Below are 18,592 nucleotides of genomic sequence, written 5' to 3'. Positions count from 1 at the left end.
TTTGCATCGTGAACAAGCAAGGTACTGCTTCACACTAGCAAACTGGGTATATTTAAAGATAGGTTGATTTCAGATGTTGTCCAGGTGATGGACAATGAACACTTGATTAGTCTGAAAACAAGTGTGGTGTCTGTGAAATTCTCAGACAGATTTGCAGTTGACATTTCTCTCACTGCATTCAGATTAGAGAAATCAAAGATAAATCACGCTTTTTACTAGTCAATGATCTGTCATTTTGAAGGATAGGTGTTTTGTGGTATTGGTGAATATATTTCCCTCATCAGGTAGCAAACTTTGTCTGAAATAATTGTCAAGAGTATTTACTAATTATATGATTAGTACATTCATTTTTCATATTTTGGTAATGTTACAAAAGATATGCAATGTTGAGAGTTGTGACTTTTTATTAATTACTTTTTATTTTAAAAATAATACATGCCAGTAACCAAAAATTTAAGAATTCAGAAGGATATAAAGCTAAGTTCTTAAGTTGACTTTTTCCTCAAAGCAGAAAGATTATTAGTATTTAAGTGATTTTTTAAAATTTTTTTTTAAGATTTTATTTATTTATTTGACAGAGAGAGATCACAAGTAGGCAGAGAGGCAGGCAGAGAGAGAGAGGTGGAAGCAGGCTCCCTGCTGAGCAGAGAACCCGATGTGGGACTCGATCCCAGGATCCTGAGATCATGACCTGAGCCGAAGGCAGTGGCTTAACCCACTGAGCCACCCAGGCACCCCTAGTATTTAAGTGATTTAAAGTCATTGGCCAGTTTGCCAAATTGATAGGTGTCTCACCCAAATTTATGTGGGATTAATTAACATAAGACACAAATAAGTGTTTACTTGTTATGCATTACTACTGAGAAATTATTACTCATCATAAAGTGTAAAATCTGTAATTATATTGATAGTTTTAGAAGGTTTCTTAATAAAGCTATGTAAGTGCTCTTGTTCCTTCTTATAAATAACACTGAATAAGGCACTTTGTGAAATTTTTAATCTTTCTTCTACATATACAAATTATTGGTCTTGACTTGCTATTTTCCTTACTCCTCTCCTTCTTTACTCTACTTAGAACAAAATGGGACTTTGTATTCCAAACTGGAAGGGAAGCTATTTTGCATCAAGTAGTTTAAGTAATTTACCTTTTCTCTTTCCATATGCCTTGCATTATAATGTGCCACTGCTTTCAAGAGGTAAGTGCGTCATGTATCCTTTATTAATTTCAATTTTGTTGGACTGCAATTTCTTCTAACAGTTCCAATGTCATATTGAAGAAACTGGTGGCCTTGGAAGATGCAAAGTATGATATCATAGTAATATTTTAAAATGCTTTTCTTTTTACAGAAAACACAAGTGACAAAGTTAGTATCCACATTACTGGAGAGGAAATATGGTGATTTATATATGAGTAAAGAGCATGAATGTGTCTGATTTTTGCAAAATTAACATTTTGCAAAACCGCTGTCATTAAACACAATTTAGTGTTTTCAATAAGTTTGGTTTGCATTGCTATGTTGTAGTGAATTGCTTTTTGGTAATAAATAATAGTATTTAACTTTTGCCATAAAATATATGTGGGGTTTGCTGTGTAGTGGTTTATAAGACATAATGCTTGGGGGAATGTAATTTGTGTCAGGCAAGACTGTTAAAAGACAAAGAGAAAGATACAAGAGAAAGCATAAACATACGTAGCGCTAGCAAATAACATGTACAAAACTAAATTGTTTTCCAAATTCACATAACAAACCAGTGTTCCCAGGTAAAGTTTCTTAAGAACGTTTTTTATTTTTTCAGCAATGTTGCTGGAAGTTTTAGACCTCTACATGTACAGTTGTGTGACTCTAGATACAAGGTTTATACATACCTTTCGACATTAGCTAAGAGAGGTAGTTAGTGGCTTATTAAATGACATAGGTAGTTGGCATAGACATTGGGAATCACTGTGGAATACCCTTAAAACCTTGCTTTTGTGTCTGTTGGTCTTGATGGTACATTGGCTGGTGATTAATAGCCTTAAAAATAGACAAAAATCACATTAGATAAATTAATTTTGTGTTATGATTAGTCTGAGCATGTGTTGAAATGTATCATCACAATGTAGATTAGAATTGAAAATACATAATATTTAACTATTTTAGGCATACCAGAGAATTAATGATCAGATTATTAGAACAACTTTATTCCAGTGTGGCTGTGGTCTCACTAATTGAATAGTTCCATGTTCCATACCCTTAGGAATATGGTACACCATGGTACTAGTGAAAGATCGCCAAGCCCTAATTTATTATTTAAATTCTTATACACAAAAATTTTGACTAGTTTTTAGAGTCCATAATAAACAATTTCACTTATAAAGGGGAAAAATTGTGTCTTGGAAAAATAAATATAAGCATGTAGGTTAAATATATGTATTTTTAAATTCAGGATTCAGATTCATTAATTTATTAGATATTACTGTCCATTGTGCTAGGTGTTTATGAGTGGATTATGTGATTAATTCTCATTCAGACTTTGAACACTGAGAGGTACTTAATTTTCTCAAGTCATGCATTTGTAAGTGATTAAGATTCAAGCTTAGGTTTTTCTGAAGCCAGTTTGACATGCCTTCCTCTGCATTACCTGACTGTGATCCTGTTCTGTTACTTTGAACTAGTATTTGTTTTGAAATGTGTTGAAGCAGTATAAATGAATAATGTGCATAAACTACAGTTGGGATTGATAGTACTTTTTTTGTTTTTAGTATCAGTTAGGGGATCTACCCTAAAAACAAATCTGTGTTTGTGTGGTTTTCAGAGTGTCTTTACATAAATTAAACTTACTGCCCTTATAAGAATTCTGAAAGAAAAAGAAATTATAACCATTTCACTGTTTGTAGTAGATTTCACCTTGTCCAGGGCAGAGGGCAAGTGGCAGCATAGTCAGGGTGAGGAGCCAGGTCTTCTCATTGTCACATTAGCACAAATGCCATTGCAGTGTATGATGCTCCATTCCACCTGGGCACATTTTCTGAAATGCTTGGAAATATTCATTTGATGTATGCAAATTGGCATCTTTAGGTCGAAACCAATCTAGTCTCCATTTGTTGCCACTTACTACGCAATAGAACCAGTTCCCTCCCAACTTCATGTTGATACAAAAATTTCCCCCCTAAACTTAAAAATGTTTAACTATGTATCTAAAATTCTGTTCAGGGGAGATTATTTTGAAAAACTGTTTCCCTGCTATTTAAAATCATAAGGCAGAGGAGAGTATGCTTTGGGTCGTGGCTACAGCAGAGTACATATCAATAAATGCTGAGATCAGCATACTCCTGCATCCCACCCCCCTTCAGTGAAACTCAGTCCTCTGTAGAGTTTATGAAACTGACTTTGATATATATCCAGGAAATACAGCTACACTGAGCAGTGTTAATATTAAAACTGTCACGAGGTCATAATGAATTGCTAGTTATTCTGACTAAGCTTCATTTCAGGATTGGTTCAGCAGTGTGTTGGCAAACTATGTACAGTTTATACTTCAGTCTTCTCTGTCCATAATGGTGTATAAATATATTTGTCTTTAATGATAATACAATTAATAGGCTGTGTGAATGAATTATGTTTTGAGATCTTCCTTCTTTAAATGTTACTAGTATAGTTCCTTCACTATATCATATTAGGCATGCCTTTTTGAGTAATAAAAAATAATAGAAAATGAAAGCATGAATTCCTATGAATCAATATCAGACTTACTGGATTTGCTTGTGAATAAGCATGGCAATGACAGACAGAGGAGAGTATGAAAATTAAGTGGTAGCCCATTATTTATGATCCAGTATACTTCCTATATTTTCCGTCATAATCACATTTTTAAAACTAAGAGAAAAATCAAATAGCATGTTATTTCTTTGTAGTATCTGTTTCAGGATAATTTTTTTTTGGCTTTTTATGTTTTTATCTTACTCCAAGTTAACATACAGTTTCAGGTGTACAATATAGTGATTTTGGCAGAGGATTAAGTTTTTATTTTAATGATTCAGGATGATTTTTGTGAGATTGCATTTGCTATTAATACATACTTCACATGTTATGTGAGTGAAAGACTTTCTCTAATTTTAAGTGTTTCTAAAATGTTCTGTTTCTACATCTTACATCCAGTAATTATTTTATTCTCTCCCTTTTGTTAGGAACATAATAGAAATTTGGATTCATGCTAAAATGAAATAAATAAACCTAGAGATCTTTTTAAATAGTGAATCTTTCTCTGTTAACATATAACAGAATTTTGACTAATATTTGTTCATTTTTGTTTGTGTTTACATGTTTATTTTGAAGCATGGTGTTTATGTGTAATATCTTCATGTGAATTCATTGTTTTGAATTTCATTATTTCATTTTTTATTTTCTTTTTTCCTATCTCCCCCCCCCCCTTTTTTTTTTTTGGCCTCTTATTTGTCCATTTTCCATTATCCTGGGAACATCAATGTCTTCTCTACTCTGTTACATATTTCTTGTGTGTATTATTCTTCCTTCAGTAACCCTGGCACTGTGTAAGTACCTAATCAATGGTTCCTTTTGTAATTTCATCATTGTCTCTAACTTTCCATCTTACTTTCAATTTAATACCACCAGCAAACTTGGTTAATGTCTTCTTCATGCAAGAATTTTCAAATTTGTTAAGGAACCTAGGAAACATGTTTTTCATACTAAAGAATTTCTTCTAAATCAGTGGGTGTGTTTTCCACTTTGGCGGTGGGAAAAATCAGTAAGCTGCCCCTTCAAAGAGATAAGTATTGTAGACTGTGTATACTGGAGTTAGAGACATAGTTTTGGTCTCTCTTATTTAGTATTTTTTAAAAATATGAATAAAGTTGCTAATTGTGAATATCTGTATTTTGAAATAAATTATTTGCTTTTGATAGTTAAATTGATGTTCTATCTCAAATATATTTTTAAAAAATAAAATCATTGAGATGACTCTCTTCTTTATCACAGCCATCAGAGTTTAGAGTATCAGAGCCAGAAAAGCTAAGTGAATGTTTAGAAACTTCATATCACTTAACACAGGGCCTTAAGCTGTGGTGGATATCAGAGATTCAGAGGTGTGCCATACTTTTTCCAAGTATGTTATGGCTAAAACGTATTCTTAAGTGGTGTCATTTTATTTTTACCAATGTACTTATTCTTAGCTTGACACCACTGTTTTGTACTTTTACAGACCAAACCTTTTGTAGAAAATAAAATAGTCTTATAGTTGAAATTGGCACCATTTAAGAGTAAACTGCATTCAGTAATTACAGGGAAATTTAAACTTTAAGTTGAGTAGCTAAATATGAAGTTTTTCAAGTAATTGCATAAGGTCTTGACCTTATGTCTGTCTGTTGTCTGTTTAGGAAATTATATCTTCTAAATGTAGTTTGTTTATGAAGTACTCTGTTTATTCTGATTTTTAAAAAATTCTCTCTCTCTCTTTTTTTTAAAGATTTCATTTATTTATTTGACAGAGAGAGATCACAAGTAGACAGACAGGCAGGCAGAGAGTGGGGGGGGAGAGCAGGCTCCCTGCTGAGCACAGAGCCTGATGTGGGCCTCAATCCCAGGACCCCGGAATCATGACCTGAGCTTAAGGCAGAGGCTTAACCCACTGAGCTACCTAGGCGCCCCCTAAAACCCTCTTTTAAAAAAGATTGGGTTTTTAGTGAAGTAATTAATATCAGATATTTCACTTTTGGAATCTTAAAATTTTACCATAAGCTATAAATATTTTGTATGTAAATATTATTTACTCTTGTTATTTTTCAAGATTTATTTATTTGAGTAAAAGAGAGTTCATGGGGATGGGGCAGAGGGAGAGAATCTCAAGCAGATTCCCACTGAGCGCAGAGCCCCAACATGGCTCAGTCTCATGATCCATGATATTGTGACCTGAACCCAAGTGGAAACCAAGGGTGGGACACTTAACACTTAACTGCTGAGCCAACCGAGGCACCCTTCTTCTGTTCTTTATATATTCCGATGATCCATAGTCTTTTTAAAAAATATTTTATTTATTTATTTGACAGACAAGAGATCACAAGTAGGTAGAGAGGCAGACAGAGAGAGAGGAGGAAGCAGGCTCCCTGACAAGCAGAGTGCCTGATGCCGGACTTGATTCCAGGACCCTGAGACCCCAAGACCATGACCTGAGCTGAAGGCAGAGGCTTACCCCAATGAGCCACCCAGGCACCCCTGATTACCCATACCCTTAAAACATGCATTTCAAATAATGTTTTTAGTGATCATAAAAGAAGCCATTATGTAATCATTACTGTGCATTAGGTACTTTAGAGAACACTTTACATATATTATTGATCTTATTTATTCCTCAAAACAACTCTTTAAGGTAAATGCAGTCCCTTTTCCTCTGACGGGGAGAAGTTAAATGACTTGCACGAAACACCCACTAAGTGAAGGATGTCATGCTTGAAACTATTACTTGTCTGTTTTTAAAGCCAGTGTTGATGTTAATCCTATCATATTGTTCATTGGGTAAGAACACTTCTAGTATACCAAAACAGTTTTTGGAGTGTAACTTTTAAAATGACGGCAGTCCAGCGGCATTCTGATAGTACTGTGAGTTTGTAGCAAGGAGTTACACCCAGGAGGTTTTGACACTCACATCTGATACTCTTTCAGCACTTTCTCTGCTTGGATCTTATGGCAATAGTCTGCTAGTCCAGACTTAGGCTCCTTTTTCTCTCCTGGAATTAGACTTACAGCTTTCAAAAGTTTGAGTTTGTCCTGTTTTGATGGGGAGGGGGAAGAGAACAGAGTATTCATTATGTTAGTAGATCTTAGGCCAAAGTATTAATGTATTAATGAATTCCTTAATGTTTATGCTTTGTTAATAGAAAAATGAATGTTCTTAGCAAACTCATAGTTCTTGAATTCTATAGTTTAAAATCCCTTTCACACATATTATTTCGTGTAATGCTTAGAGCAGTGCCACTTTGTATTTGATATACTCATCTATAAATGAAAAGAAAAAGGCTCAGTGAGGTTGGCTTGTCCAGAAGTCACACATCTGGAAAGTCATAGAGCCAAGATTTACATCTTGGTGTTTTGATAAATTTATTGGTTTCCCATATACCACAGCTCTTATTCCCTACACTGACCCTGCACATAACTTTATTTAGAATGATGGATATCTACACATGAATGAGAAAGCTATAGAAAGTAACAGTTCTGACCCTTTTCAAAATTATGTTTGGAATTACTGACTTAGCCTATACTAAACCATTCCCGGGAATTACTGACTTAGCCTGTATTGAACCAGTTCCCAGGAGTAGTGAAGATACATTCCTTTAATTTTGTGAAAGCCAGTACATTTTGGGAATATGTTGATATTTAATGGTGGTTGTAAATATAGTCCATAGCTGTGTTTAGTGAAGCATAAGATAGGTAGAAGAACAATACATGTAATTACAAAAAAATTTTTTTAACTGTGGACTTGGCAATTCTCATTATTTTCCTTCTTTTCTTATTCTTTTCCTTTTCTTTATGCTGGAATCTCTCTTCTGCTGCCTTCTTCTGTCCATTAAAAGGAGAACCCCACCTAAACGGTAAACTTTCTTTTGGATAGATACTTATATTATTTTATGTTAGCACATAAATGTCTTTTTTTTTTTTTTACTAGTTTCAGGAAAAGTCTATTACAGCAGGACATCTTTTTAAAAAATCGAGGCTGAGTTCACTAGGAAAAGCAAAAGATATATTTAAAAAAGCAGTGTAAATTATAATTAATTTGGTAGAGGATATTTTATCCTTAATATGATTTAAAAATTTGTAATTCTTTCCTTCCTAGCCCACCAAGAAAACACATTGTGGAGCGCAATACGGAGTTTTATCACATACCAACTCATAGTGATGCCAGCAAGAAGAGACTCATTGAGGACACTGAAGATTGGCGTCCACGGACTGGAACGACTCAGTCTCGTTCTTTCCGAATCCTCGCCCAGATCACTGGAACTGAGCATCGTAAGTGAATACCTAGGGATTGTAATATACAAATGTTCTTTGGCATAGAGAATAGCATTTAGACAGATGGGTAATTATTGGAAAACAGTAATTTTCCTGAGGCAGTTTGCTTTTAAATTATGCCATGCATAATATGGTTCACGTACATAAGCTAGCCCAGGAGAGTTGCATTGAAAAGTAGAGCAGTAGTAGCAGCAGTAGTAGTGCTGACCGTAGTACACAGCCAATGACAGCATGACGTGGGATGTTTTTTATTGTCTCTGCACAGCTTGACCATTTGATATTGACTGGTACAGGTAATTGCTCAAATGATTTTTCAAGTTAAAAAAAGTCAACTAATGTTGGATATTACTTATTATATTTCAGTGAAAGAATCGGACACTGAAAATACAAAGAAGGCAAAGTAAGTTGTCCATTTCTTTGGTTGTATGGAATGCTTTCCTTTACATGAATGATCTCGCTTTATTTTTTCACATTTTCCAGTGTAGTGGTATGGCTTTTTGTCTTTGTAACTAGAAGCTAAGCATTTAACTTTGGTATCTTTGGTGGGACTTAACTGTGGGATTTAAAGACTTAGAGATTTTTGAATTAGTAGATACTATCTGCATTTCATGCAAGGTTAATTTCCTTTCGTATTGAAAAAAGTGGGCAGAAGAGTATATTTGGGAGTGCTTTGCTAATGCTTTGGGTCTTCGTGAGTGAGTTGGTGTTCTCTTGTAGAAATTTTGGTTTTGGGCATAAAAATGGGTTTCCAAGAGGGCTCTGTGTATTAATTTCTGTGTTTATAAAAATGCTCTACCCTTAAAATCTTTAATGTAAAATTAAACTTTTAAAAAGCATGTTTCTGCATGATGAACTAAGTATAGAAACTTTTTCTTTCTCTTTCTTATGACTCTTCTATCACTTTTCTTTTCTTTTCTTTTTTTTTTTTTCCACAGGGAAAAGATACCCCTTCACGTCTTTAGTCCCAAATACACAAAATTACGTGACTGGCACCATGAAGTTTCAGCACGTGCTCTTAACGTACAGTGATTTATGAGTCTTGCCCCCCAAGCAACCAGCACATAACCTTTTCATTCACTTTTTCTTTTTTTCCAACCTCACAGCAAAATCTGTATTAAATTTGCCTTATGAAAAAATAGAATCTTTTCTATACTTTTCTAACCATTTCCTGCAGTTGTAAAAAAGAGGAAGATTAACTTGTTTTGTGCTAGTTGGTAGCTAACAAATCTTAAACCAAGAGAGTAAAGTAAGGGACTCTGATCTGTTCAGTGGTCTTATATCTGTTTCCATTGTTATTAGTGTAGTAATGTTGGAAGAGGAACTCTATTTGAAGTTGAATTTGGTTGGTTGTGTAAAGCAGAGGCAGATGAGCAAATAATATTCTCATCTAATTTTGAAAATACACCCTTAATGTTACTACCTTTCCCAAGATTACTTTTAAATTCATTATTACATAATGTTCAAAGTGGGTTGTAAATTATCCTAAGTAAGCAAATAGGAGGAGGCAAGATAAAACAGAGAAGACTTTATTAGAATAGAGTTTATAATAGATTTGGGTATTTTTTTAAAGCAGGTATTATTTCAGGATGGCTATGAAGAGAAGGAGGCCCAGATTTGGCACCTAAAAACGGGAAGAAGAGAATTCTGCCTCTATTTGCAGTGGGGAAATTGAGTGTTCTTTTAGTCTGGTTAGCTTCAAAAATCCCATTTTCTACCAAAAGAAATATTTCCAAACTGGTGGATGTTCTTAGGGTATAAACAACTTCAAGGCATTAACTAGTAAGAAATAGAAAAGATAACTTTGTTTTGTTTTTAAATGAACATAAAATAAAGTATAAATGATTATGTGACATCAGAAATATTTTACTTAGTGACATAAACTATTGTGTGTTGCTGCTATTCTTAGGAAGCTATATTTTGGGCAATACATGCAAGCTAATATCTGACCAGATATGCTTTCTGTTTTGTAAAATAATGTATTATACGTTAGTTCTAAATTCAGTAATAAATGCATTTTGAAATTTGGAAAAGTACTGTAATAAAGTTGCCTTTAACTTAGCTTTGTAATTGTTTCTTGTTTCCCTGAAACCAGTAACAGTGCTCTCCGGGACTTGTTACACTATCACTTGGATAAAATAAATAATTCTCTGGACATTTCATTTGCAAGACATTTTTAATTTTGCAAGGCTGCTAGAATGAGTGTGGAGTATGACAAAGGCCCATTTTTTTTTTCTGAATTGTCATGTTATTTGACACAGTACCTTATGTGAGTAACATAGAAAATTAGATTATTGCACAACATAGCATTTGTCTTTGTGGAAAATGATTACTGGGGGATTTTGCCTGCATTCAAGGCATTTAAAAATTAACTTATATTATTATTACTACTATTTTTTATAAATGAGGTCTACTATACCCAGTGTGAGATTCAAACCTACAGCCCTGAGATCAAGTGTTGCATACTCTACTGACTGGGCCAGCCAGGTGCTCCCGTTCAAGACATTTTTATTTTTCTGCATTTTTTTTTCACTTTGATGTCACCATAGACTAGAACAACTACCTGGTAATTTGGAGAAACTAACATTAATTTCAGTTAATGTTTGATTACTATCTAAAATTTTGTACACAAAATGTATTTAAAGATCTAGGATTTATCTGTGCTTATTTCCACTGTACTTCATAATTTAGTAAGGTTTCCCTCTTCTACTGTATCAGACACTGCTTGTGGCTTTATGATCCTGACATCAATCCATTATTACTGTGTCTATGGCCTCTGTAAGAAAATATTCTTTCTTAGACCAGGCTTTCCTATACCTAATAATTCTCATCCATCTAAAAAGATGATATTTGAAAGTAGATGGCATGAAATTCTCATGAAAATAAGCGGTAGGGTAGAGTAAACAAAATATTTCCCACCAAGCACCAAATTTCTAGAGTAACTATGTAGTTGAGAGAGAGAGCTACTAGAATGAGAATTTTAGGTAAATAAAAGACTTTCTCCCTAGTAAAGACAAGTGAACATGTATAGAACTTAATAAGATGTAATAACTACAGTTGAAAATAAGAATTTATTACCTCCCTGATTAAAAATAAAGTACTTAATATCTCATTGAAAGCATTTACTAAGGTAAGTAGAGTGATCTATAGCTGAGTATGAGTATAAGTGTTCAGCCTGGATCACAAAAGACATTCCATTTGACCCCATCAGAGGTTGAATTCCTGTGTTCAATTAATCATCTGGGACATCTTATATTCCTAGTTTAAAAGCTAGCCAAATATTGTAAAAGTTCCTTGCAAAAATATTATTCTAAGTCTAGTGACCTAATTTATAGCTTGTTTTTGTTTGTCTCTCTTATACAGACTTTCTTTATTATAAGCTTGTTTTTAATGTAGAATTTGAAAGTTAAGAATTTTCAACGTTTTTGCAAGGTTTTACCAATTAGAAAATGGAATGTCTCCCGCAAAGCGAATATTTTTGTTACCTTGAAAAATTTATTATTTATGGAAACAAATACTCATTTTATACAGTCTTATGCCATTTAAGATGTCCATTAGGAAGACTCAGATAAAAATATTGTAGAGAACTTTTTTTTTTTAAGATTTTATTTATTTATTTGGCAGACAGAGATCATAAGTAGGCAGAGAAGCAGGCAGAGAGAGAAGGAAGCAGACTCCCTGCTGAGCAGAGAGCCTGATGCGGGGCTTGATCCCAGGACCCTGGGGTACCTGAGCTGAAGGTAGAGGCTTTAACCCACTGAGCCACCCAGGTGCCCCTGTAGAGAACTTATTTAATAAAAATTATGATATTAAGATAGAGAGTAACTGTCCTGTGTTATATTCAGATTTATTCAGAAATTTGTGTGAATTGATTTCCCCAGATTAAAAATCTTATAATTTTTTGCATCTCTGATTCATATTTAAAATCCTATAAAAATCACAAATATCCATTTGTTGTCTGATTTATTCTTCTATGTGAAATAATTACTTAAATGCCAGGCACAGATATGTACTAGGAGTTAAATAATGAGTAGCAGATAAATACATAAACAAGGTGATCTGAGGTAAATAAATTAGTATAAAGGAAATGTGGCCCACACATGGAGGGATTCCCTAGGATTTGTGGACCTCTGAGGAGATAACCTTAATGCCATCACCTGAGAGAGGAAGAAGAGTCAGCCATGCGATGACTTTGGGTCTCTGTTCAAGGCAGATGAAGTGGGTGTGGAAACCCTGAGGTGAAAAGGAACATGGCAAGTATACAGAACAGAACAGAAGGGGCAGTATAGCCAAAATACAGTATATGATAGGAAGCATGATTTAAAGATGTAATATGTATATTTGTATCTTATATTTCCCGTATTATCCACACCATTTTGAATAGGAAGTTGTCTTCGATCTAACCACTTTCAAGAAAAACTTAAAAATGAAGAACTAAGGAGGTTTATTAAAATTTTATCGAAGCTAAATAAAGTACATTCATTTACTTAGTGTTGCTCTTGGCGTAGTTATCATTTTTATGCTTTTCCCATTAGACCCAATGAAGACTTATGAAAAGGAGGCATCATTATAGTATATGTTGGTAATGCATTAGTAGAGATCAAAATGCCCTGTAAAACACACATAAAGACATTTATAAACAACACCTCTAATGTGTAGAAATTAGACATAAAGTACCTTCATTCATAATTTAGGGATGACTTTGAAAGTTTAGTTCTGTCCATAAAAACGTATCAAGAATTGTTTGAACTCATTCCTTGTTTGTCCCATTCAAGAAAAATACTTAAACCAAGTAAATATTTCCTTGTTCATTCTTTCCAAAATAGATGTCATTAATACAGAATGATAAGCAAGGAATGATAACTTCTGAGTTTGAGACTCATAAGTTTCTGCCCCTGAGTTTCCCACTTCTTTAAAATAAGGAAGTTTTTCAGTGGTGGACACTGTGAAGCCCTTCCAGATATCACCTCAGTGCAGGACTTGATACCACTGTTGGTGTGTGTGTGTGTGTGTGTGTGTAGGGGGCAGATAGCCTTCAGGGGTCAGCCCCTTCACATGTCACCTCAGCAGCAGATGCCCTTCCTCCAAAGCGACAGTTCATGAGCTGACTGGAGGGGTGTAAGGCTGAAGTGAAAAGCCCCTGACCATTTCAGCCTCTGTAGAGATAACCTGGCTCTTGTAGATTCCAGCTTGGTCCTCAGTTGTGTGGAGTCTTCTCATTTCTTCATCTCCCCATCATTTTCTCTGTCTTTGTCACTTCTGATCCCTTCTCCTTGAATTTTCAACCCAGATCACAAACAGCATTTAGGGAAGCCCTTAAAATGAAAGATCATGTTCGTGCAGCCAGCAAGGTATATGGAAGCTGAAAAGAGGTCACATTACTTCTCCTGCCTTGAGTAAAGGATGTTTTTTAGGTAATTGCAAAGAAGCATTCTGGGAGTAATGAGTTAGTAAAGCAATTTAGAAATCAGATGTAGTCAAGGCTATATGAATGAATCAATGAAAAGCTTCAAAGTGGAAAATTAGGATGAACTCTGAGTAAATGTAATAAACTCTGACAAGCAGCACTTAACAAAATATTACTATGATTTTGTATGTTATAAATTTTCCATATGTAGCATTTTAGAATAAACTATTAGCCATTTACTCAGTCACTTAATACATTTTATTTGAACACATCTGCTGTTTTCTTCACATCCATAAAAGTTTACTTTCTGTTTTCTCTTGGGGGAGTTGCTGCTGAGTAGCAGCATAGTAGGAAATGTGTAGGGGGAAAATACAGATCTTACAGGGCCAGGAGGATGCTAGTGAGGGCTAAGGATGCTAAACGTCTTGTAATGCTCTGAATAATTTCACAGAATGAAGTGTGATCCTGCCCCAAATGCCCTTGGTGTGCCAGTGAGAATGACTGGGCTGAGGGCAAATCCTCCCTCTTCCAAGATACTCTCATTCCTTCCTACAGTTCCAGCCACACAGACTCACCCACAGTGTGCCACCTCCATCTTCCATAGTGGCAGTAATCTGAAGTAATATACTATGTAATTTCTACCACTCCTTCCCTAATTTGAATTGTAGATCTTATTCTATATGTCATAAATCTTCAACTAGAGTATGAGCTCTTTGAAGCTAAGAGTGTTAGTATAATAATATAAATTGGAAGGAAAAGGCATTCTTTTTTTTTTTTTTAAGATTTTATTTAATTTGGTGGGTAGAGATCACAAGTAGACAGAAAGGCAGGCAGAGAGAGAGGGGGAAGCAGGCTCCCTGCTGAGCAAAGAGAGGTCATGACCTGCGCCAAAGACAGAGGCTTGAACCCACTGAGCCACCCAGGCGCCCCAGGAAAAGGCACCCTAACAGGCATAGTATTTCTTTCTAGATATAACTGTAACTAAGAAAGCTTTATACAGTCAATATATAAATGGACATTTAATATAAATATGTATAAATAAAATAAATACATAAGTAGTACAAATATAAAAAATATTAGGACTGTAAGATTCATCTCTGGTGAACTAATTCTTAAATTAGAAATATACTGTATTAGTCAGCTCGGGCTGCCACCTAGATACCACAGACTAGGTAACTTAAATGACAGAAATGTATTTTCTAACAGTTCTAGAAGTTAGAAGTCCAAGACCAAGGTGCTATGCAGGTAGATTTCTGGGAAGTCTATTCTGTCTGGCTTCTTTATGTGTCCTCACATGGCCTTTCCTCTGTTGACACACACAGAGCTCTGGTGTCTCCTCTTTCTATAGGAATATTAATCTTCTCATATCAGGGACTCACTTTAATGACCTCATTTAACTTGAATTACCATCTTGTAGGCCTTATATCAGAATACTGTCACACTGGAGGGTTAGGGCTTTAACATATGAATTTTGGGGGGAAACCATTCAGTCCATAATTGATACCAGTGGCCTTTTGGTACTAATATCAGTTTGGCAGGTTAGGATCTAAAAAATGTTATTCTTAAGTAGACTCACTGACTTGGACTCAGAAGAATTGTTGTTAATCTCTGTTGTGCTGCCTCTTTTTCTCTTTTGGATTACAGGTGTTTTTCTCCCTGCCCTATATATCTAACTAGAGTATAAGCTCTTTGAACACAAGTGTTTGCATTTCCTTACCATATGTGGCACACTAGTTAGCACTAACTAATGGTTTCTGATTGCATATAAATGCATATTTCTCCAATTCCTTAGTTGTTAAATATTAGGGAAATTTTTAGCAGCATGGTAAACGTAACTTTTAATTGAACATAAATTCAGTGTAAGTCAAGTTTTTATAAAAATCAAGGCATTAATATTTGTATTCTAGGTAAAGTGGAACCATACCTTAGTTGCTTCAAAGGAGAATTGTTTTGCATTGGCAACCTGATTGACAAAAGTGTTGATGCTTTCTCTCTTCTGTTATCACTTGGTTAAATGGTTATGGAAGATACTTTCTAAAATATGAAAAATTTGTTTCTTAATCCATCTTCCTTTGTGTTTTTGATCTTTTTCAGCATGACTAGCTTAGTACTCGTGTGATATGACAATACCTGACTAATTTTAGAAATGGGTGTATGAAATGCCTAGTACTCTGGAAAACCCAGAGTTTTTTTATTACTAAGGAAATGAAGTTTGAGGTTAAAGAGTCTAATCTGCAACATTGACTGAAAAGAAGCAACAGCTATATTACAACAGCATATTAATGTGGAAAGCTAATAATAATACGTGATTTACCAGAGTAGAGAATTATGGGGGGCTATAGGAGATTTCACTGAGGGGCACCTGGGTGGCTCAGTCAGTTAAGAGTATGCATGCCTTCAGCTCAGGTCATGATCCCCAGGTTTTGGGCTGCCTGCTCAGTGGGGAGCTGGCTTCTCACCACCTCCATTTGTTCTCATTCTCTTTCTCAAATTTTTTTTAAAAAGGAAATTTAATTGAAAGATAACTTTAAAAAAATTTATATTTATACCTAAACTACATCATTGTGTCAACACCATACAATTTATCTTAAGTTAAAGGGTGATTTTCTTGATCTCACCATCTTTTCAGTTTCTGTTATAAAGTAAAATAATTTATTTAATAAGCAGTTTTAAAATTTTCATACTTATAGAGGCCTATATGCATAAGTAAAAAATAGCATTTTGATTAGCAAAAAGATATATAAAATTATGATCAGAATATATTTTATCAGTCTTTTACCTCTCTTGCTCAAGTAATGGTAGTTTCTGATTTTTCATATATTATGGTAAGAATAATGTATGATAGGAGTTTTAAATTTTCAAAGACTTAAAATATCCTTCAAGGGAGTAGTAACTGCCTCTCCCTTTGGTAGGAAAATAGTTCAAACTCTAGTCACCAGTTACATTACACAAAGCAATGAAACAGTACTAGGGGGGAAAATCCTCTGTGTATGGGCCGTCCTGTAACACTAAGTTAATGTCTACATGCTTTCTAGCTGAAGGCTGTCAAAACAGATTTTAATTACTTCCTGAATAGAAACCTATCATTTTTGTACATCCATCAACTTTAGAATGCAGAAATTTCATAAAGATTTCCAAACATACTCTTTTTATAGCAGGTTTTAAAAATAATTTTAGTTTGTTCACAGATGTTCTGGTACCCCACAAAAAATAGTTTCGTGAAGAAACTGTTGGCTGACCTGAGCCAGGTCTTCCTTCAGTTGCTGTTTCACAAATATACTGGGCTCCCGTTGTTTATCCTTTTTGAGACACATCACTTGAGTAAATTACCTAAAACTTATTCTTCATAAAAAGAAATCAGGGATCACTCCCTAGTCTCATATTCCCATATTTATATATTTTTTTAAAAGATTTTATTTATTTGACAGAGATCACAAATAGGCAGAGAGGAAGGCAGAGAGAGAGGGGGAAGCAGGCTCCCCACTGAGCAGAGAGCCCGATGTGGGGCTCCATCCCAGAACCCTGGAATCGTGACCTGAGTCAAAGGCAGAGGCTTTAACACACTGAGCCACCCAGGCGCCCCTCCCATATATTTTTACGAAGTGTAAGAACAAGTGGATTTGCTCAAAAATACACAACACAAAGGCATCCATAACAGAGTCTTTTTTTTTTTTTAACTTATTTTTATTAACATATAATGTATTATTTGCTCTAGGGGTATAGGTCTGTGAATCATCAGGCTTACACATTTTACAGCACTCACCATAGCACATACCCTCCCCAGTGTCCATAACCCAACCACCCTATCCCCACCCTTTCACCCCCCAGCAGCCCTCAGTTTCTTTCATGAGATTGAGTCTCCTAATTTTAAAAAATAAAAATAGTAACAGATAGAATCTCTTAGTGCAGAGTACATTTGTCAACCTAGAAAAAAGTCCATAGGTCCAAAAAATGGGTATGTAACCAAGCACTAACTTTTGTCCATTGCAAAATGTGGAGTATTTGAATTTATCTCATTTCCTTTTCTACTGGTGGGTTATACTGTCCTATGCAAATGCTGGTTTGGTGACCACTCTATAATGTAAAGATCGCCATCTATTGAATATAAGTGGCTACTACACTTCAGTTACTTAATGAGAAGTACTTTAGAATAATTGAAGGAAGTAACATAGTTTCTATCTACTCTGTATTTTCACACAAAAATTGTTCATTACTCTGTTTAACTCTGGAAATACTTGTCTACTTTCTTAAATTAATCTGGGAAGACTACCACTTACAAGTATTTTTTAAAAATAAAAATCATTATTTTTGATAGCAAAAATTGACTTTCATGGTCCCAATGCTCATTGTTGAAAGATATAAACAAACAAAAATCATCCAAATCCAGAGGTAAATATGGAAAAATTTTTGGTTTATTTACATTCTGGAGATGCCTGAATGCACTAAGTTCCTTAGAAGTTTTATCAGACCACCAGTACTATTCGGATAAATTCTTTCTGCTTCACCTGTATGGAGGTAAATCACATTGAAATTATTTTATTGAATTAAACCAGAAAGTAAAAGGAACTTACCATCTTGATTAAAAGTCACTACTGTTGAAGGCTCCTCCTGTAATGAACTTTACTTTTATTTTTTTAAGATTTTTTATTTACTTATTTGACAGAGGTCACAGGTAGGCAGAGAGGCAGGCAGAGAGAAAGGGGGAAGCAGTCTCCCCACTGAGCAGAGAGCTCGATGTAGGGCCTGATCCCAGGACCCTGGGATCAGGACCTAAGCCGAAGGCAGTGGCTTTACCCCACTGAGCCGCCCAGGTGCCCATGTAATGAACTTCTTAATTTCAAAAGATGTCACAACTTATAGAACATTGGTGATAGGCGGTCTTCATCCATGATGGAAGGCTTAATTTTCTATCCTTTGTCACTATTCAATTTTTACATATTTTAGTCACATTGAAAGTTTCAGGAAACCAGGTTTTTCTACCTTTATGTTATGTGAAGGTGTGTTGATTATGATAGTATGATTTCATAAAAGAAAATTAAAGAAATATATTACATAATGTATAAAACACATGACAGATATGGATATTTAGGCATTTCAATTTTCCATTTCTTAGTCAAATTGAAGAAGTCCTTTCAAATTAAATTAATCTTAAAAGCAAGCTCAACAGTTTATGTCTCTCCTTTTGTTT

The 18,592-nt window shown here is 34.7% G+C and overlaps 1 protein-coding gene across 15 annotated transcripts in view; it reads left to right on the top strand.

Moving 5' to 3' along the window:
• The window catches only part of PDLIM5 (PDZ and LIM domain 5), a 204,045-nt gene that overhangs the window by 117,182 nt on the left and 68,271 nt on the right, over positions 1-18,592 (top strand). For 7 of the 15 annotated variants that reach the window (XM_082728191.1, XM_082728199.1, XM_082728201.1 and 4 more), the window contains 3 exons: positions 7,565-7,582; positions 7,825-7,997; positions 8,364-8,400. In XM_082728191.1, the coding sequence (XP_082584317.1) occupies positions 7,565-7,582; positions 7,825-7,997; positions 8,364-8,400 (228 nt within the window). Of the gene's footprint in view, positions 1-7,564; positions 7,583-7,824; positions 7,998-8,363; positions 8,401-8,935; positions 10,059-18,592 lie in introns of those variants that run through there. The other 8 variants (XM_082728192.1, XM_082728200.1, XM_082728202.1 and 5 more) reach the window with 3 other exon arrangements.

This window comes from Mustela nivalis (assembly GCF_964662115.1).
Source record: "Mustela nivalis genome assembly, chromosome: 4".
Taxonomy (NCBI): Eukaryota; Metazoa; Chordata; class Mammalia; order Carnivora; family Mustelidae; genus Mustela; species Mustela nivalis.
The sequence above is the reverse complement of the archived record's forward strand: the minus strand, read 5'-3'. Positions and strand labels throughout refer to the sequence as shown.